Source organism: Centropristis striata, chromosome 8, assembly GCF_030273125.1.
Source record: "Centropristis striata isolate RG_2023a ecotype Rhode Island chromosome 8, C.striata_1.0, whole genome shotgun sequence".
NCBI classification, from domain to species: Eukaryota; Metazoa; Chordata; class Actinopteri; order Perciformes; family Serranidae; genus Centropristis; species Centropristis striata.
The window spans coordinates 9,610,292-9,632,166 of record NC_081524.1 but is presented as its reverse complement, the minus strand read 5'-3'; the positions used below and the strand labels follow the sequence as shown (position 1 = coordinate 9,632,166).

Genomic DNA, 21,875 nt, shown 5'->3' with positions numbered 1-21,875 from the left:
GCCGCCACCCCCTCCTCCTCCGCCTCCTCCTCCTCATCTAATTTCCAACCTCCACTCCTCCATCCATCATTATCCTCCTCCGCTGCATGGCCTCCACCTGTTCTACCCCTGCACACGCTGCATTCCCCGCTCCTTCAAAAAAGCGTTTGTGTATGTGGCTTGCATTACCCACCTCACCCCACCCCCCCTCCCCTTGCCCTGCCTTGTGATTTGTGTTGAGCCTTGGACGGACCCTGGCCGTTGAAGGGCAACACTGGGGGAAACGTGGCTGCGACGTTGTTGTGACGTGGCTGTGGGAATGGGGACAGGAGCAGCTCTGAGGGAGAGGAGGAAATGTCAGTGTAGGAAGAGGCTCAGCACACACACACAGACACACACTTTTGACTGCTCTGACACCTCAGCACTCTTGCACACTTCACTGAATACAATTCAGACCAGCACCACTGACATCATACAACTCCTACCTTTCTCATTTTTCCTTGACATTACCCTTTTTTTCTTCCTCCTTCTTTATGCTGTCTCTATTACCCCTCTCTTGCCCTCTCTCCATGTTTCACACTGGTCTATTTTTTCCCTTTCTCAACCATATTCCTTTCTTCCCTTTTCTCCCTCCCTGCCTCTCCTCCCTCCTACAGAGCCCTCAGTGAACCCATCCAATGCCGGCGTGGTGGCAGGAGCTGTGATTGGCTCCCTGCTGGCCCTCCTTTTGGTCGCCGCTCTCATCGCCGTGCTTGTCACCCGTAGCCGCAGGCAACAGCAGGGCTACCGCGCCAATGGCGGCAGCGACATGAAGACGCGCATATTTGGAGGCGGCAAGAAGGCCAGCAAGAACGGCACGGGCGGAGGCGCAGGCAGCGGCGGCGTTGGAGGTGGCAACAACAACGGCCCCATCTACGTTTACAACGAGAGCTCGTCCCACCAGGGCCTCGGGGAGAAAAACAACCACCACCAGCCGCTCACCATCGGGGGCCGGCCTGAAGTCGTGGCCACCACACCCACTGCCCAAGACATCCTGCTTAGCAATGAATTAGATGAAGCGGAAAGGAGGAAGTTTGACGAGCTGGAGGAGGAGGAGAGGTATGACCACTTCACCGGAGGGGCCCCCATCCTTCAGCTTCGCCCACCGCATGACCAGGACGATATGATCGGAGATTACATGGATGACGACATGGAGTCCCAGCGGGATGGCTCCGTCATCTCACGGACTGCTGTTTACGTATAGAGGAGGAGGAGAAGAAAGGAGGAGGAGAAGAAAAAGGAGGGATGGAGGATTCCTCCCAAGGATTTTGTGGCTCCAGGGTCTCGTCCCTGTCTGATGGAGAAGAGAAAATGATACCACTTTTATTTTTGAAAATTGATTTTAAACATAGCTTATTATTAATAATCACAGTGCAGCCCCAGAATGGACTGAATGAACAGGAGGGTGTGGAGGGATATTCCAAAAGGAGCGTTGCTGTTATCGGGTCCCTAAGAACTGAAAATCACACAGAGAAAAGAAACAACCTGTCTCCCACTGCTTCTACTCATGCTATCGCTATCACTGGGACCTTGACAAGGAGTCTTGACAGACAGACTAAAAGAGAGAGACTATGTAGTGTGGGAGTAGCATAATGGAATCATGATACAAGCTTGGCTTTAGAGGAAGCAACTCACTTGCATATTCACTCTTATCTTCACCAAAACAGTAGAAGTGGAAGGGGTTGTCAAGCAGTTACGTGTTGCCTGCTATTCTCAGTCCTCCTGTGGGAAACCTTTTGTTTTGGTAATGCGTCGTGCTGTGACAGCTGGTGGGTAGTTAGTAGCTAGTGATGGGTTGGGAAAAAGGTTTTGAAGGTATAGACAGTGGCCATCAGGTGATTTAGAGAGAAGAACAAAGTATTTGCTCAAGTCTTCTGGCGAGCTTTCATTTCAGCTCTCTCTTCTGCCTTTCCTCTCAGACATCTCTGCAAACTATCAGCGACGGTAGACACGCTTGAATTTACAAAATTTACAAAGAACATTAGGTCCTTATGTGCTGCACAAACACACGAGCAGCTGAATTGAACAAAGTAAGTTTGCAGAGAGTTTGAGCTAAGTTCTTAACAAGGTATTCACATGCAAACTTTTGTACTGTGCCTGGAGGTAAGAGACGGTAAACAAGAGATGAGGGAATGAGGTGTAGCCGATCTGACAGGGTCAAAGGATGAGGAGAGAGGGATGCAGGAGACAGGAGGACTAGAGAGGAGCATGTCTCTTCTTTTCTCTTCCTCCTCATCCCCGTCTCTTCAGAACGCTCCTGACAGGAGGAGCTTGATTGGTAATGAGCCGTGAAGTCGCTCGCTTAGCCGGGACCAACAGATTGCCACCACTTATCGTTTATGACGTGGCGATTCCTCCCCCTCCCACCTCTATCTCTCTATCATCCCTCCGTCTCTCCCTCCCTCCCTCTCTCTTCATCCCTCTCTCCCAGTGTTTATGGGGAGTTTATGATTTATCCGGTATTGTAGAGGTCAGGGCCACAGAGAGCAGAGGAGTATTTTACTGCTCCTGATGTGTCAAACGCACCACTTACTCTATTCTGGCTCGGCCTGCCCTGACATGCCAGGACTGACTAATCCACCTGGAGTGGCCATGTTCACTCCACTGCAGCCTCCTCCCACACTTTATGAAATGACCGGATGTAACAGAGCCCCACCTCTAAAGTATCATGGCGTTAGGTTAGATAGATTTTCAATGAGATTGTGTTATATTTCTTTCCATTAGCGGATGTTGTTAAATGTAGTGAATTGATCGGGAGACATAAGAGGTTGCATACACGGCAAAGCTATGGGAGTAATATTGACTAACGGGCCACAACAGCGAAACGGCCCTTTATGATGCAGCTTCAGGGCTGATTGTCTCCTGACTGTTAATTTCTCCTTCTAACGAGCCACCGGAGGCCCACTCAGACAAATATTACTTGGTGGCTACCGCACGCTCCTGTCTTTGAGGCTAAGTGTGTACATTTGCACGTGCCGCTGTATGTTTGTAGCCATTGGATGACTGTGATGGACAATCTTGGAGGAGGTAAAGCTCTACTGTAGCTCCTCTAATCATGCTTTTCCTGCCCTTCTAATCAACTCCCCTTTTGACCCACTGGGAATCTGGTGGGTGCAGCCCTCCATGACTGTACTGCCCTTTTCGAAGGCCCAGCTAAGATCTGGGTTGCAGCTTGCTGCAGGTCTCGAGGTCAAATACAGGGTGACCCATTGCCAAGAGCAAGCTAGACTGCGCTTGCCTGCATTTCATATCATAGCTGTTTTCAACCTTGAGCTATAGAGGTGAGAAACACTCACAGAGAGTGCAAGTATCTGTACAGGGCGAGACAGCCCTGGTTTGCCATTGTGATGGCTGTTAACCTTCAGAGAGGCGGAGAGAGAACATGAGAGAGACACGGGAGGTGATGACAAAAACAGAGACGGCATTCAGTGTTTGAGCACCGTCCAGCATATTGTAAGTGTGTTCAATAGAATTATCATCGAATGGCCTTAGCTCATACATAAATGCAACTCCTGTCAACCTGGGGGTACAGCTAAATTTACAGAACACGGCTGATTTGTCACAACCACTCAAAGTAAAACAATGTATTTTTGCACTTGTGTGTGTCACCGCTACAAAGAGAAATATGAGTGTAATACTTGGTTTTTGGGGTCAAAATAGTGATAAGGGACTAAACTGTTGTATGTACATTTTGGTGTGAGGTATCTGTGTACTATATATGTAAGCATCTTTATTTTTCTTGTGAAAATGTGGATATTTATGTAAATATCAGATTGATGGAACCAGTGTTGCCGGTGATGTGGAATTAAAGAGGAAGGCGTTCTGGGTCTGCTAAGACTAAAGTTCAAAACGTCTCAGAAGGCATTCCGAATGTAATTTTTAATCTAATGAAAACCTCTGTGGTTTGGGTGTTAAAACATACTGAACTGACTGAGCTGAGTTTGCCTAATGCCTAAGAGTCGATTTGTATTAGGGAGGGTAAAAATATGATATATGCTTGTATAATTTGTTCAAATTAGCATTACCTGCATTTCCACATAATAAGCACACTGTATTTTATTTTGCACAATTGGCTTCTCCTTCTCCTTGACAGACACCCTGCACAATTCAAATATACCCACAATACTCATAATTTATCAGGTAGACCGTAACCACACTCAATGGTCTGTGTTGAGTCAGCTCTGTGTGTGTATATATATGTGTGTGTGTGTGTGTGTGTAGTAGTGTGTCCGTGTATATTTCCCTGATGCTCGGAGGCTTTGGGACTTCTCTCACTGCCAATGGGGCTGTAACCTGAGTAGCCACCCTTTGTCACCATGGAAAACTGGCAAAATAAAGATATTATTGTGCGATTCCAAGACACACTGGCGCACACACACACATACTGTACATATACATACGCAGAATGCCGAGAAGCAATCGCCCACACACAAACACCCCTCAGTCACTCTCATTATGCTCAACTCCCACAGCCAAACTGTGCAGAAGACACCTCATACCTGACAACTCTGCCATCTCCTGACATAAGCCCACACAAATGTGCTCGCATAGCTGCACACAAACACACACACACACACACACACACGCACACACGCACGCACACGAAAACACTTCTTTCTCCTCCTTCTTGCTCAGTGGCTCTGTCAGGACATATACTGTGTCCTGTTATTGTGAAAAGAGCCGCAGCATGATGTGTCCCCTGCATCACTGCTTTCAGAGAGTCCAACCCGATCCAGAATCCGTGACCATGTCGGACAGAGACAACTACACATTCAGGGACGGGCACCTTTTCACCCAGTGTCAGAGAAACAGGCTTTTTAGGAAACTGTTTGTCCGTTCCGCTTTTGTTCCACACGGGGAATATAGCTTTCATAAAAATGCCACTGTGCTGACCCGCTCCCCCTCCCGGATCCTTTTGAATGCTTTTAAAGAGGCACAACTTCCTACTCGTCTCCCAAATGTTGCTTTCCACTTCTTTCACTTCAGCCGCCCCTGCCACCGTCGCCACCACCACCACCTCCTCACACACACACACACACACACACACACACACACACACACACACACACACACACACACACACACACACACACACACACTCAAACAAACCATTGCCACCCACCTCAGCACCCAAGTAAGGCTTGTCAGACAAAATGCTTTTAGAGGAATCCACGATCCTGGCCCGGGTCTAGCACAAGGTTAGGAAGTCAAAATACACAGTATTTTTTTCTTTTTACAAAAAGCCACATACTGTTTGTTCAACTCCAAACATCTGATGACTAATCAGAGCCTTAACATCTCCCATCTCACTCGCATAAAAGAAAAAAAAGAGAAAACCTCCCTGTGTATATAGTATAAATATATAAATACGTAGCAGAGAAAAAGATATTACTAATTTATGGTGTCACGTTTGTGTATTTCTCAGTGACAGCAAGCATGAAGGATTTATTTTCTCCTATTACAGTTTCCCCTCTTTTCTGTTATTTTGCAGTGCTCTTTAATTTATGTTTTCTGAGTGCTTTATTCTTGACTGCTGCGCTGTGATTGCTGCCAAAATTGGCAAATGTGCTTCTTCTATACAAATGAACTGTACACACAACAAAACAGTCTTACCCCCCAAAAATGTGCTTTTTATTATTGACTGCTCTGTGTAAACGTTGTTTTTTTGTATTTTTTTTTTAATTTTCAATTTTTATTTTGGTCTTTTTGAAGGAAAAAAAATGACTTAGAATTGTTGTCACCATTTTGTCGTGTCTTTCTATATTTTTTCGTATTTGGTTGCTATTAAAGATTTCTTGATTTTTGAAATGTTGCTACGTGTGGTATCTGTTTATCCTTTCCCTCCCTCTGTCTCTTTAAACACTTGAGCTTAGCTTGGATGACTGAGGAGCCAGATTGAATAGAAGTGCCAGTCATTGATTCTCACTGATTAGATTTATAGATTAATTGATCGGGATATGAAGTGGCCTCTCTGTCTCGTCACCCATCCTTCACACTCCAGACACCCTACCTCCCCCCGCCTGTTTGTTTGTTTTTTTTCACTCTCATTTCCTGGTCTGGCTGTTTGTCTCGTTTCAGTTTTGATAAATCTGTGTGTGTGTGTGTGTGTGTCAACAGAGGTGTGATAACAGGCTCATAGGGGAAACCGAGCACAGAAATAAGAGAGGCCATTTTGTGCATTTTGGTTGTCCTGCACTGAGGCTCCACCTCCTCTCAGTCTCTCTGAATCGTATATGTTTCTCTGGTTGGCTGAAGTAAACTTGCTGCCTTGGTAACAGGTATGTAAGAGACTGCTGGGTTGTTAAAAGGGCACCTTATTCACCTGAAGAGTTGTTATGCCAAGTGCAAATGCAGCCTCTTATTTCAACATGCATATATATATTATCATTATATTCAGCGGAACACCTCTCAGGCAAACGCACACGCAGAGAGAGAAAAGGATCGAGTTGAGGAATGTGGTGCTGTAGCTTCAGTGGTTTTCCTGGAGGGAGGCAGTTTGTGTTTTCAGTTGGGGAATGTGCAGGCCAAGCTGAACTCAGTGAATGGAGCGCCTCTCAAAGGCTGCATTGTTTGAACTCTGACTAAACCAAACTGGTCAAATTTTAACAGAAGGGCACGTAGAGGGGTTGTCTGTGTGTGTGTGTGTGTGTGTGTGTGTGTACAGGTTTATGCATGAATGTTCTGGCATGGGAGAGAATGTGTGTGTTCATGCGTGTTTGTGCACCTGCCTTATTTGCTTTTACATACAAGTTACCCCTCTGTGTCGGCACCAAATGCGACAATCAAGTTGTGTTGTTAACACCCCCACGACTGCGACAGTTGGTTTATGGCAGTTATGGCAGCGCATCCTCGATGTTTGCCTGGTGCTTTGATGCCGTCATGTATCTGTGTGTCATCCTGGCTCCTTGTCACAGTTCATTTTTGTTGCAGGCTTCTTCTGTCAATGCACAGCTATTTACTGTGAGTCCAGCCCACCATCTGGCCTCTCTCTAATTGCTTTGGATTTGAGGCTGGCGAGATAGAGAGCACTTACACACACTCCACACACACTGTGACTCCTTTGGTTTTCTAGTCGAATGTAAAAGACTGGAGCACAGCAGAAAGGCTTTTAAGCCGCAGCCAGTAATAAAAGCTTGTGCAACACTTACATTTTGGTCCGTGTTTGTCACTGAAAAAGTGTGCACCTCATGTGAAAGCGGTGACCCCGTAACTCAGAACCTGGCCTATTTGAGCTCCGAGCAAATAACCTGGATCTGAAGCCAAAGTGACAGCAGCTTCGCCAAGCACTACCGCTGTGTTCAACATTAGCTTACAGTGATGAGACATGGTGCTGTGCCCCCAGGCAATCCGGCTAGCTGGTAGTGGCCCTGTTTATACCAAGTTATGTGTATGTGCGTAGGCGTGTATTAGACAGAGCAGGAGCACGTAAGTGTGTTCTTCGGTCATACAGCGTGCTAAAGAAGTATGTTCGTGTGTTTAGGCCCCCGATGAGGGCTTTGCCGGGCTGCAGACAGCTCAGATTTCCGCTGGATGTTTGTGTGGGAAAGTGTTTATGAGCTTAAGTGTTATCAGATTGTTTGGTATGTGTGTGTATGTATGTGTGTGTGCACGAGCCAACAATGGGATGAGCTCGTGCGTGCGTGCACTGTTTGACACATGCATATACATGGCTGTATATTTAACTTCCAGCTCTGGCAGCCACAGCCAGAGTGTTGATTAAACATCTGATGGTCTGTGTGTGTGTGTGTGTGTGTGTGTGTGTGTGTAGATTAGCACACAGACCCACTTTGGACTCTCTCTGCTGATAACTGCTAACACAATGCTCCTCATTTAACCTCTCACCCTCTGGCTCCAGACCTAACTAATAAATCCCAGAGTGAGTGATGAATGGCTTGGACTGTTGCATGGATTTCTGAGTGATGGATGTAGTGACCTGGGCCTTCTTAGGGATTAAAGCCAGTGTCTGCTTCTGACCTCAATTATTAAAGTAGGTTCCTGCATATTTTTCTTGGCTTTAAAGTTGCCTGGCTTTTCTAGTTCTGGCCTGTGGTAAATCATCAGATCTCCAGCTGTGTGTATCTTGTGATTACTGGAATACTTATTTATCAAACACTGTATATTTTAACTCGCTCGTCTTTTAACTGACAGTGACACGTCCCTCATTATTTTGGCTCCGCCGACCAGCATGTTGACTCATAGCTCTTCGTGTTGTGCATGCTCCTCCAGTTTGAGGACAATGATCCCGATCATGGAGGCAGGGCAATTAAGGAGTTTTATGGCCAAACTGTGGAATGCTCTTCACTGGCCAAGTCAGTCATCTGACCTCAGTCCAAGCATGTGTCTCATTTGCTGAAGACCAGATTGGAGCAGGAGAGCTGGTAATAAAATCAAAACATGAAGGGTCTAGTACGGGCCTGACTGCTCATCACAAGGAGAGATAACGAGTGTCTGGTGATGTCTGTGGCTTCACGAGACTTTTTCAAAGTTTATTTTAACTTTTCCAAATGCCAGTGTATTTTTAAATAAGACTGCAATCATCAATTAAAAATGGGTTCCAGATTGTGAAAATTCAATTGAACACCCCTCAAGTCGTAACAACTATGTGGAAAGTTGGTGAAACTTTTGTGACATAACTTACCAAGTATCATGCAGAAACATGGCAGGTAAATGTTGGGTTTATTTTAAGAAACTTTTCACAAAATTATTTATTGTTTATATTTTTTGTTCACATGTAATTTGTAATATGGTTTTAGATTGGAGCCGTTAGTTTCTGGCCACACAGTGACTTAGATTAGTTAGAAAATATCTTCATTAGGAGTATCCCTGATAACAAGTCACGTAATGTGATATTTTAGCTATTAACATGTTGTTTAAATACTTTAAACAATAAAACACAAAACACTGATCATCCTCTGGGGATCCTGAACGTCTGTACAATAATTTGAGGCAGCTCATCCAGTATTCGTTGAGATATTTCAGTCTAGTGGACGAAATATGTGGTATATAAACACGCTCAAATTAAAGATGTCTGTGCTTATATCTCACAGTCACTTCACAAAAGGTTAAACATGAACATTGTGCCTCTATGTTAATCGTATACGGTCTATAGTCCTGATAAATTATTATTGTGCAGTATTCCAAATACCCATTTGCTGTTTTTACTGCCGAAGCCACTCACTTTCACACTCTTGTTATATTGAAATGAAATTGAAATCAATACTTTTTTAGGAAAAGGTGCGTGAAGTTCCTAATTTCACACCGTCTGAACCAATTTCTGACAAATTGGAGCTTGTTGACAATTTGGGAGTCGGTGTGTAAGAGACCAATTTACTTTCTGACTGTGGTTTAGATTAGGTATTTTCCAGTGGCACAGGTTATTGTGCTGTTTGTATTCTCTATTGTTTTTTAGGATTTGTTTTCTGCTCTACACTTCTCTTAGTTTGTTAGGTGTTTGTTTGGGGTCTCTCTGTCACCCACTGTTTGCTCTGGAAACAGGCATTCATGTTAATAAAATGTGATGAAAATACTTGTACTTCCACGCTTTGATGTACACTAAAAAAATGCAGTGTCAAAGAATGTCAAGCATGTTTGACTGACAACATCAATTCCAACAAAAATGTCCCAAGGACCTTCCTGTCAGGGTAATGAAGATATTTTTTTAAACAAGAGAGGGTGCTTTATAAGGAGCAGACTGGCAAATAGCGTTTCTTGGATCAAATAGAGTATTTTTATCATGTTGAGCAAGGTGAAAGCAAAGTGCAAGTTACAAAACAGGAAGTTACATTTGTAAATAATCACAGGAAATTGGAAATTGTATCATTCCTGTTCCTCAAGCAGTAAACGATAACATCCGATCCTCTGGTTTCTGGTCATTCAGCTTTGTTCAGATGCGTGTCTGCAACTAACACACACACATGCACTCATATAAATACACACACGGGCAGACCGACAGGGGGAAGTGGATGCTCCTGTTTCCCCTGGAGGCCTCTGGGCGTTTACTCTTCCTGTCCCGTGCTGACAGGGCTGGAGGCAAATGGGTGGTTGCAGTGCATTGTTGGGCGGATGAGGCACGTGTCCCCCGGGGTAGTGCATGCTCGGGCCGACTGCTGGGAGGGCAGAGAAGGGCAGGGAGAGGGGGATAGAGTGTGAGAGGTGGTGTGGAGGGAGGGCGAAGAGGGAGTGATGGTGTGAGGAGAGTGGAGGGGCGAGATCTGAGGCCTCGTGTACTGGCAAAATCTACAGAGAGCTAGCCGCTGTATAAATTTAACAGTGACTAATGCAAGATTGAATAAAAGGGAGAAAAAGAAGAAAGAAGGAGAGGAGGAGTCTGGGAGGACGGAGGGAGCAAAAGGGCAGAAATCAGAACAGAGAAAGGGAGGAGACGCCTGATTAAAGATGGAGTGGAAGACGGCTGAGTGAAGGGAGGAGGACGATGAGGGCCGAGTTGTTGCAGCTGTGTTGATTTAGCTTCTCACAGATCAGATTGAGAGAGAGAGAGAGTGAGTGTGTGTGAGAGAGAGGGAAAGAAGCTTTGCTGACCTCGACACACCTGCACCAAACGCCCACCATCACCAGATGGAAGTTGCAGAGCGACTGCATGCGTGTTTGTGAGTTAAATAAGCCCCAAAAGGTCTTCATGCTGTGACTTACCTGGAACAAATCCTGTTCCAGAAAATAGAAAACAAAGAACATTATGTGAATGCATTATGACCACCAGGGAGTGTAGCTTTGAGCTAAGTGTGTGTGTGTGCGTGTGTGTGCGTGTGTGCGTGACTGTGTGGGTATGAATAAAAGAGATTTATATCAGGGAAAGAATGGTTTGTTGCTGCTCCTAAGAATAGATTCTGTGACGGAAATGATTTTGATGCTGTATGCAAGCCTCTGCGCGCGTGTGTATATATGTGTGTGTGTGTGTTTCTGTCTCAGTTTGTGCGTATTTGCCCTGGAGTGCTTTGCAGATCAAATGCACTTGCTGTTTAATTCACCGTCTCAACAGGCAGCTCTTACAAAGTACATGCACGCACTGGCACATGCACGTCTGCATCGCCTCAGATATAAACATACAGAATGGGAGATGAATATGGAGATAAAAACTAAATAAGTCTGCAAATACTTGGTCTTAGGGACTGAAGATGGTCTTCTGGGGACAGCTAAGTCCAAAGTAAATCGTGGATGATTGTGTTCACGTTCATTTGTGCATGTAGCTTCTGTGCAGATGTTTGTCTGCCTGACAGTACTGAATGTGCATGCAAATGTATGTGTTTTTTTCTGTGTGGGAGTTTATCACAAATGTTTTCTGAGTGCTGCTGAACAACTAATATTTGTGCTGCTCTTTTTTTCCCCCCCTGTGTCTCAAAATTGCATCAGAATTGAATTATATCATGACTGATGCTACTATGATTTAATTAATCTGTGTAGTCATTGCCACTGTGTACATATTCAGGGTGAAATAGCTGAACTCACTGTAATAATATTAATGCATTTCTGTCTATATACAAACAATGAAGGCAACATCACATATAAATGAATGAGTATTCCACTGTGAAGCATTGTATCAGATGAAACTGAAAACAAACAGGCCAATAACAAATTGTATTAATTTTTAATTACATTTTTAATAAGCTTAGATAGATAGAACCTTATTCAGACTGATGACATTTTTTAAAAACTTTTTAACAAGTGGCAACACATCAGTTATACTTTAACTGCATTATTTTACTTCAATCACTATACAGTCATACTATATTGTTATTATTGTATATTTTATATTATATGATATATCATCACATATTATATTTCTATTGCACAGCCTCTTTCCATAGCATTGCTTTAATATTGTGTAACATGTATATTTATGTGTACTTAGCACATATAAAGGTCTAAATTCATACAACACATGCAACCACAAAAGTTGATACATTGGACAGAAAAAAAGTAATTATGAAACAGTGCAACAATAATCTAATATTGATTTATACAATTATGATATAAATAACTTGGTTTTGATATAGATGGGTACATTTTTTTATAGATGGATACGTTTTTGTTTTTGTAAGTATACACATTCTGATTTCGATACTTTCTGTTTTTATTATGTTTTACAGAATGTCCCTTTTTTTTCCACCAAGGGTTACTTCTTTTTAACCCAATTTGAGTAAAATTTACCCAATACCCATGAGCATAAAACCCACTTGGTCACCAATCACAGCCAAACTAATGAGTTATTTTGACCCAGTTTTAGTGTTATTTATACTCCACTATTGGCTTATTCAACCATACCGGTATGTGGTTATTTTGAACCAGTAATGATGTCATATTTCAACATTTTCTCATTTGTATGATATTTTACAAAATACAACCATTCTATTTAATGTTATGGAATGGTTACACAATTCAAACATGTCTTAAATGTTGTGAAAGGGAACTGCTTGGTTAAGTTAAGGCAACAACTTGTTACTGTTAGGAAAAACATCAGGGTTAAAGTAACTACCTCCGTAAATACAGATGAATGTAAATGTACAGGTTAACTTAAACTAAGAACCTTGACTTTTGCTTCACAGTGGACACAATCACCAGTCTCCTGGGTCAAAGTCCTGTTTGTTTCCTTCCAACACCAATCTGACCCTCCCAGTCTTAATCCGACATCACCTCACTTTCTCACTCCAACACCCTAAAAACAAATGTCAATATGAGCCATGTTAAACCGCGCCTCCTGGCTCAAAATTCTGTGGGTTATCTAAGGATTACAGTGTACATTTCTTGGGTCATAAATTCAACCAAAAAAGGTGGTTCATTTTAACCCAGTGTAATGTTTTTTAATCTCTATATTGGGTCTCAATTGAACCAGCAAAGTGTCATAATTCGTATAATGCATTTATTATTCATACTATACCATTAAGATTTCACTGAATGTGATAAATGATAATATCGAGTCAGTACGCAGAGCTCTATACATTTATAGATTTCCTGGTGCATCCAGTACTGCGTGGTGAAGTGATGCAGCCGACCGGCCTGTGAGCCTTCATCAGCAGTGCAGAGTGATGTTATCTGCACTGGCCGGTTCCCCTGTAGGGTTCAAGTCTTCTCCGCTTTCTTTGTTTGGCATTAAATAGCAGCTATAGTGAGGAGAGGACTGTCAGGACTTCACAAAATTGTGAGTGTGTGTGTGTCTTTGTCTGCTCATGTGCATGCGTCAGCTCCTCCTTTATATCCACAAACTGCCTCCCCATTCATCTGTCTGTCATCTTATCTAGACATCTATTTTCCTGTAATCACTTCTTCTGCCCAGTCCTCTTCTCTGACGCTCCTATCTTTTTATCGTCTTCTGCGGACTAAATGCTAAAGCATTGTCAATCTGTTAAGGAATACTGTGTGTGTGTGTGTGTATGTGTGTGTGTGTATTACTATGTCTCCAACCATTCCTGAGTTATAAAATCCTCTCTAATCACTCCACTTCCTCTTTTCTCATTTCCAACACATCTCCAATCACTTGCTATTGAACCCAGAGGCATAATTTTAAAAGGGAATTACATTATTGATTTAACGCATTAATTATTGATCCGAGAAACATAAATCTGAATGCGCAAAATCAAATGGCTCCAAGCTGTTAAGTCAGACAGTGTCGACTCTCAAACTCTGTCCTTTACTTGTGTCTGCGTGTGTGTTGACATGTGTTGGTGTAGAGCCACTGCAGTGCGCTGTGAACACACCGCAGCAGCACCTGCTGGGGGTCTCCTGTACGTCTTTGGCCCCTTGTTAACCTCTCGGCTCCTTTAGGAGATGCGTCAGCTGTCACTCAACCCCACAGCCGAGGCATCATGGGTAGCGGCCCCGATTCACAGCTGAAGTGCACTTCAGTGAATAATGCGAGAGAGAGAGTTTAGAAAAATAGCTCAGCATTGCCATGCGAAGCACAGCCACGCTGCACCATCTCCTGTCCGCTTAACTGTCAGCTTAGGGCAGTGATAGAATAAAATAGTCTTGAACGGACAAAAGGTCTTATCTTGCAGGAGGAAATTAAATGTTATTCAGATTTGGCGTTTGGCATCACAGGGGCACTACGTGAAATGTTTATAAAAACAAGTTGATTATTGCTCTCAAAAACATGAAATGTGATCTTTGTCACCTTGACTGTAATAGCGGGTTCATCCCAGCCACAGACCTCTGATCTGACCGGCCCGCGTTGAACGGAAGCAGCGGGCGGAAACATCGATGCAGAATTATGCTCTGTTCACTGTGTGTAATAGCTGGAACTTCTTTGTTGTGCACCCACAACGGGGGGATAAACGGCAAAAAAAATGGATGGTGCTGAGCACTCACAGTGTGCATGAATGCAGGTTTCAAATTTTGATTAATTTATGTTCCAGTACATTTCAGTTTTCCTAAGTCATTACCCTCCCAAACGACCACTGTTTCCCGAGGGACTCAGACAAACAAAACTGTTAAAAACAAGTGCATGCTGTGGTCCAGTGTTTCTCTTCTGTCTCTGTGTTCGTGTGCTGGTCTACATGCTCTCTCCGGGAGTCTGTGTGCCATCATATGACTCCCAGTTATTTATCTGTGTATTACACACACTGTCCAGGTACCGCCCGCAGGTCGTTTATCCTCCACAGGTCCTCACCATCCTGATATATGGAGCTGTTACATTTCTATATCACAGAGCAAACATACTTGCATACTGTGCTGTCTGGGACTAGGCTTCCATGGTGTGTGTGTTAAAGGGCAAGTGTGTGTGTGTTGACTTTAGTTTTTCCTAGTCATTTATCCTATTTTAAGGCCCTTTACTCCTCCTGTCGTCCTCTTAATACCACTTTTACTGTGGCGCTTCAGGGTTTTCTGTCGCCCAATTGCTATTCATTAGTGTGGATAGGTGGGAGAGGTAGAAAAAGAGGCAGTGAGTGTTTAAATGTGGCTTCTTCCCCGTTTTTACACCCACTTTACTGTTACTGTAGGGCTGCTACTGATGGTTATTTTCATCATGGATTAATCTGGAGATTATGTTTTGATTTTTCCTGTGGTCTATAGAATGTCAGAAAATAGCAATTCCTGCAAACAAAACAACATGCAAACAAAAGCCCAAGGTGATGTCTTGAAATAGCTTGTTCTGTTCCCCCTAGCAGTTGAAATTAAAGATGTTTTGTTTACTATCACATAAAACAAAAATCCTCACAATGCAGTAACTTTAATATAAAAGCACAAACTAGGATATGTTTGACATTTTTCTCAGAAAACAATGATTTTCTCTGTTAGCAAATAGATGCTGATTGTTTTTCTGTCAGTCAACTGTTTGTTTCAGCTCTATTAAGAGGATATGGATTCAGTTTTTAAAAGACTTTTATCACAAGCAATGGGAATTAGTTTGACATCTATCGATTGTAATAATAGAGTAAAAACAAATTGGATTAAAAAAATGGTAAATACGGCTTTAACTAGATGACTTTTAATGTTTAATGATTTGAGTTGACATGCTTGTAAATAATGGATACATATGCTAATTTTTTAAGGAAATTTGTGAGCTTATAATCTTGTCTGTTGGTTGTAGGCCTGTGTGTATGTGTGTGTGTGTGTGTGTGTGTGTGTGTGTGTGTGTGTGTGTGTGAGTGTGTATGTATGTGTGTGTGTGTGTGTGTGTGTGTGTGTGTGTGTGTGTGTGTGTGTGTGTGCGTGCCCCTCTCAGTGAGTAGGCAGCGTATTACTTGTCTTGGTGCAATGAGCCAGGCCTTGTATTAGGCAGGTTGAGCTGCAGGGGGAATTTTGTAACACTTGACCTGTTTCACTGAGTCATTTGTGTGGATGGAGAAAAAGAGATGGAAAGAAGAAGAGGGAGAGAGCGAGCGAGGGAAGGGGAGGGCGGCACAAGTGGTTAGGGGGCGATTGGAGGGATGAGTGACAATTAGAAGTGATTGAGAGAGAGAGAGGGGGAGAGAACAACAGCTGGGGGAGCCGGAGGGTGGAAAAATGAGATGACAGTTCCTTCATATTTCTTCTTTCTTACTTCCTCTCCGTCCGTCCCCGTCTTTCACTCAGCAGCCTCTCGGGCAGGCTTTGCTGGATCGCCCCGCTCCTCATTACTCACCCCATCAACCTTAAAGGTCATAAGCACAAACTTAACACTTAAAAATGCAAGAATATCAAACTTCTTCATGTAACTGTTGCTGTCTGTTGTTGTTGGTTGGTGTTTGTGTGTGTGTGTGTGTGTGTGTGTGTGTGTGTGTGTGTACGCTCATGCATAGTCCCCTCTTTCTGTGTGTTTTGGAGAATGTGTTGTTGAAAATACTTGAAGCCAGCTCTCCACATAGATATTAATAGTGTAGTTTTTCATTTGGGGAGCTCAGCTGGTGGTCTCCTGCCTTGGAGGGAGAGTTTAAGCCGTATATCTGCATCACTGGCTACTTATTCTCCCTCTGTCCTCTCTTCCTTCTGTCCTCACATTCCCTGTGTGTGCTCTTGCTTGTATTTTTCTCTTCCCTTTGGGTATAATGAGTATAAAGCAGTGGTAAGGACAATAAAAGCCATATTAGAAAATATAAAAGGGTCAGTTTGCTCAGGCTTTGAGGGATTTCAATGTAACCACTTTCCATGGAAATGAATAATAATTGTAATAATACCGACTTGTATTTCTAATGCTGACTAGGGAGGGTAGAAATTACAAGTAGTAGCTCGACAGATATATCAGTTGACGGATATTATTCGCTGATATTGGCCTGATATTTGTGTATATGTGTCATTATGAAAACTTTTTTAACACAATATAATATAATGCAGAAAACAGAAATGGTGGTCGCTCTTAATTGACTAACACTAAACAGTAATTATGTTTATTTAGCTATTTATGTTATTCCTATTTATTCTTGATTATTTTCTTAGTTATCATTTATAGAAATGGCTGACAATGAAATACATTGTTTGTATAGTAATGTTACATATTTTTTTTTTTTTTTAGTTTTATGTATGACAAAGCAGCTCTCTGGTACCTTTGCAGAGTGGTGAAAAATCTGTGATAATCCACATAAAAAAAATCTATTTTCATTCCAGCGTAAATATTATATTGGCCCCCATATCAGTTATTGATTTATTTCTCCTCTAATCCGTATCAGCGTCGACCCCTAATACTATGACTAAAAATAAAGCGTTTAAAATCGACTTTACAGAGCTGTTGTTGCTGCATTGCGCCATTGGATATTTATGCTATTTTAGTGTAATAATAGCATGTTAGTGTGGCATTTCGTCTGAGTACATGTTCCTGCAAGCTGAAGAAAGACCAGAAAAAGCTAGAGGTATAATATCTTGCCTCGCAAGAAGTGATTTTAAAAATGAATGATGCCCATCTATGGCATTGTTTGTTGACACATCCAGCTCCATCTAGCTCATTTGTAGAGATCCAATCACAGTGTGGGCAGAATACTAATAATACACCTGGTGCAGAGGGCTGCTGACTATCTGATTGTAGGAATTATGTGTTGTGTTTATACCAGGTATAACTGGGGACTCAGTGTTGTGAGCTCCACAGATATTATTCTGTACACCTCGACTGTATAACAGACAAAAACAACAAAAAGTCACTTGACTTTTTAATACTTAATGTCTTGAACTTTGTTGTGCCACAGAAAAAAAAAGTGTGCTCTTTAGTAAAACATGGTTCAAACTCTCAGAACTTTATTTCAAACGTGAGTGATGATGTGAAAGTCTCTAAAGACATAAAATATATCAGACAGAAATTTCTTCTTATGGAATTACATCATAATTTAATAAAGCGCTAGAAGAAGATGATATACAGTAAATGATGCTGTCAGACAGAGGGATTTTTTTAAGCCCTCAAGCTACTTAAAGAGAATCAAAGGGATAAAACTGTATGTTAAGGAATTAGCTCATGTGTAAGAGGGTCATAATGCCTCTCTTCTCTTGCACATGCGTCTTTGTTGGGGGAAAAAGTAAACAGAAAAGCACTTGCCTCACTCCCCTCTCCTTCAAATCTGCTTTCATTACCCTCCCGATCTCCCTTGTCGCCTGCTCTGCCACTCCTGCCACAACTGCGTACTGTACAGTTCTGGTGTGACGGCTGGCGTGGCGACTCCTGACTGCGAGCACATCCTCTGGTGATACGAGGGCCCGCCGACAGTCGAAACAGAGCCTGGTGTTTGGTGACATTTAGCATTTTACCGCAAAAATTATGCATCAGTGTTGACATTCAGCCTTATGCATAAAATGCATGATGTATGTGGCACTTCCTGTAGGCGATGTAGCAGAGAGAGAGGCAAGTAGTATGTCACAGCTGAGGCACAGACAAACACAACACAACCCCACACACACACACACACACACACACAGAACATATATACAATAGCTTTAATACACACACACACACACACACACAGAACATATATACATATATACAATAGCTTTAATACACACACACACACACACACACACACACACACACAGAACATATATACAATAGCTTTAATATATATATACACACACACACACACACACACACACAGAGTTAGAAAAATAAATGTCCACACACATCCTCATGAGCCATGATCATCAAGCCTTATGAATACATTTGAAAGTCATGTGTTTCATGTTGCTTCCCATTCTTGTGTCTTTTGTGTCTTCATTATGGATTCCAGACAGATCTGCACTTATACACACACACACACACACACACACACACACACACACACACACACACACACACCTCCCTACGGTACTTCACTTTATTCATTCTTCGCAGATTAATTCCGGGACGACACTTTTTATGATCCCCAATTTATGTCAGCAGTCAGGCAGGCCTCCCCTCTCTGCTGCGCCTCCTCTTATCTCCTCCGCCTCATGTCTCTGTCTGCCGCTACATGTGCGCTCAATGAAACAATGGTACTTTCTAGTAACGAGCAATGAGTTTGTCAGGTTTTAAAAGGAGAGGGAGACAAATGGGGGGAGGGAACGAGAGGATGTGAAGATAATGGGTTTCTGTGGTGATTAACATTCCAGAGTGGCGCGTCAAAGAAAGTGTGACTGTCCTATTGTGTCTTTACTGACAGCCAAATGAACGGAGGTCTCGGAACCGGTTTCGTCTGTGGCACGGAGGGTAATAAACATACCGTGTCTAATCTACATCTCTGATGCCGAGGTGTCTCTGTGAGTGTGAGCATCTTCACATGTGACTCTGTTTGAACTCAGAGTGACACACTCACCCTTTTCTTCTTGTAAGAATGGACCCACATTTACACGGTGCAGCTGGCATGACGCTGAGTGAGCTCTCGGTCAGTGAGTCAGCCGGCTAGCTGACTAACTGGTCATTCAGGCTGTCGGCTGAGATCACCAGGTTCCTGCTACACTGCTGTGACACACCTGTCACCTGGAGCAAGAGCGACCAGGCTACATAGGTGTGTGTGTTTCTGTGTGAGTATTTGTCCGGAGCAGGAAACGGTGTTAGTGAGCCATTGTTCTATTATACTGAGGATGACTTCAGTCCTGCTGAGTGAACGCTGCTGTCGACATATAGGATTTACTGGAATGGTGTTAAGTGTTGCACAGTCAGGTGCTCCCTGTCGTTTCTCTTATTAATTTAATAGGCAGTAAAAAAGCAAGTAAATGTGTATGGAATGGAAGATAAATATAGCTTCTTCTGGTGTTTACAAATAGAAACCACCCACTTACTACAGTGACACATGCTTCATAAACACACATTATTCATTAAATCTTCAGTCATAGCATTCATTAGAGCTAAAATGATTTGTTGACGCACATGACGATTAATCATCCAACTATTTTAATATGGCTAGGGCTTCTGTATGGATTTTTTTTTCTGAGGCTGCACCCACATTCATATCTTAAAACACATAACACCTACACTAGTCCAGCACGTATGAACCCCTGAGATGGAGACTTTTTCACACTCTGTGAACCCTGCTTTAGTTAGAACGGGTGTTTTAGTGTGAACGGGCAGTAACAGAGACTTTTGGAAACAAAGACACCAATGTTAGCTTTCTGATTGGGTCCTATCAGTCACTATCTTATCAGTTAGATGAGCCTGCATTCCCTTTGTGATTGTCCTGTACTGTGTGGGGGACTACTTTCCCAATACCATGCCTTCTTCTTGCGATGCATGATGTTCCTGGCATCGCTCTGTGTGGCTATATTTGCTTTGCAGTGAGTCCAAATCTTTTTTCTTGCCATCTTTCCCGCCTTTTGTTTAGTTTCACGGTCGTTCCAACCAAAGAGCTCTCTAGTCTCCTCCTGTCTTTCCTCCATAGTATTGTCTGTGTTTTCAACCAGGTCTGCTTTCTTTTCATACCAACTCATGCAAGGCCAGTGTATTGTATTTCTGATGGTCCTATGGACGGTGACGGTTCTATGGACAAAGACCTATTTTTAAAATTTGATGTTGTTTTAAAACAAAACTTTATTAGTGTGTATGTAGTCTTTGGTTTTTGGCTGTAGATGATGCCTTGCATTTTGTGATTTACATTTTTAACAATTTTCTTAAATTTTTATATACAAAATTAATTATTCAAGGAATATTAGCTTCAGCTCTTATTTCAACAATATCAGCCCCACAAGGAATTCCCTCAAGAAAATCACAGATATGTGCCTTTTTCCTTATTGATAAAATACATCTACCTTTTAAAAATGTCTCTTTAGTAGCAATAGATCCAACAACAATTTGATGAAATATCTTGTTGAAGTAGCACAGGTGACCCTGCTGGAGATCAAGCCCATTAAACTTGACATTAGTGCCATTTTGAACTATAAGGGGACCGAGATATAATTTTGCCCCGGGCTTTATCATCTGTATTCCCTTCACTTTCATCCTGGATATGGGCCACAAATGCCTATCTAATCAGGTAGTCTGTCTGGAGGTTGCTCATGGATTCAGCGCTAAGATCAGTTGATTCTCCCCAGTCCCTGACTTTGATCCTAATGTCTCATCCGCCCTCAGATCAAAATGTACATCCGAGTGTTCCCTGCTGTTCTGCTGGGCTGTGCATCCCCCCGCACACAGTCAGGTGTGCTTTGAAAGCTGAGCAGAGCAGACAGGTTTTTGAGCTAAGTTAAGCCAGGGATTAAGGAGAAATTTACTGCCCATCTAGGTGTGTGTAATAGTATCTATTTTTGACTCTGCCTTGAGAGAGAAATGCCTGGTTTTCCCTCAGAAAGGCATCAAAACCCCTTGCATCATCCCCGGCTCTCTCGCTCCTTTCACTCAGGTGCTTTTGTAATCCACACACACTCGCAGACACTTTGAGCGCACGCTGTGTATTCTCTCTATTTATGAGTGTGTGTGTGTATATGTTGTTTGCACTTGAGCTGTGTGTGTACATGCATTTGACTGAGTTGGGCGTGTGTGCGTGCTCTCTCTCTCTTTCTCTCTCTCTCGCTCTCTCTTTTTCTCTCTCTTTCTTTCTCTCTTTCTCTCTCTCTCTCTCTTTCGCTCTCTCTCGCTCTCTCTCTCTTCTGGCGTGCCTAACTGGCTCTGACACATCTGTGGCTTTTCCAGGCGAATCAGGGCCGGTGCCAAACTGCCAAGAAATCAATGCAACAGACTCTGCTCTCCTCCTTCCCCCCCTCCCCATTGCTCAGTATGCCCCCTCTCCTCCTTTTTTCTCTCCCTCTCTATCTCGCGCTCTCGCTCGTTCTGTCTGTCTCCGTCTCTTCTCTCTCCTTTTTCTCCCTCTGTCTTGCTCAGAGCCCTTATTAAAAATGGAGTGAGTGTGTGCTGCATATTTAAAATGGTCATGGATGGATTTAAACGGCTGATGGTATTTAGTGTCTCCTCAGGGAGCTGCTATGAGCCCTTAAGCTGACTCCTCTGACTGGAGCCTGACTGACTGGTGAGCACACACTAAACCTCT

General features: G+C 43.0%; 1 protein-coding gene across 3 annotated transcripts in view; it reads left to right on the top strand.

Annotated features, from left to right (window-relative positions):
- Positions 1–21,875, top strand: part of LOC131975904 (nectin-2-like) — an 85,315-nt gene that overhangs the window by 45,324 nt on the left and 18,116 nt on the right. The window contains exon 7 of one of the 3 annotated variants that reach the window (XM_059338719.1): positions 636–5,830. The exons of the other annotated variants lie outside the window; for them this stretch is intronic. Within the exon in view, the coding sequence (XP_059194702.1) occupies positions 636–1,222 (587 nt within the window). The 3' untranslated portion in view covers positions 1,223–5,830. Of the gene's footprint in view, positions 1–635; positions 5,831–21,875 lie in introns of those variants that run through there. 3 annotated transcript variants of the gene reach the window in all.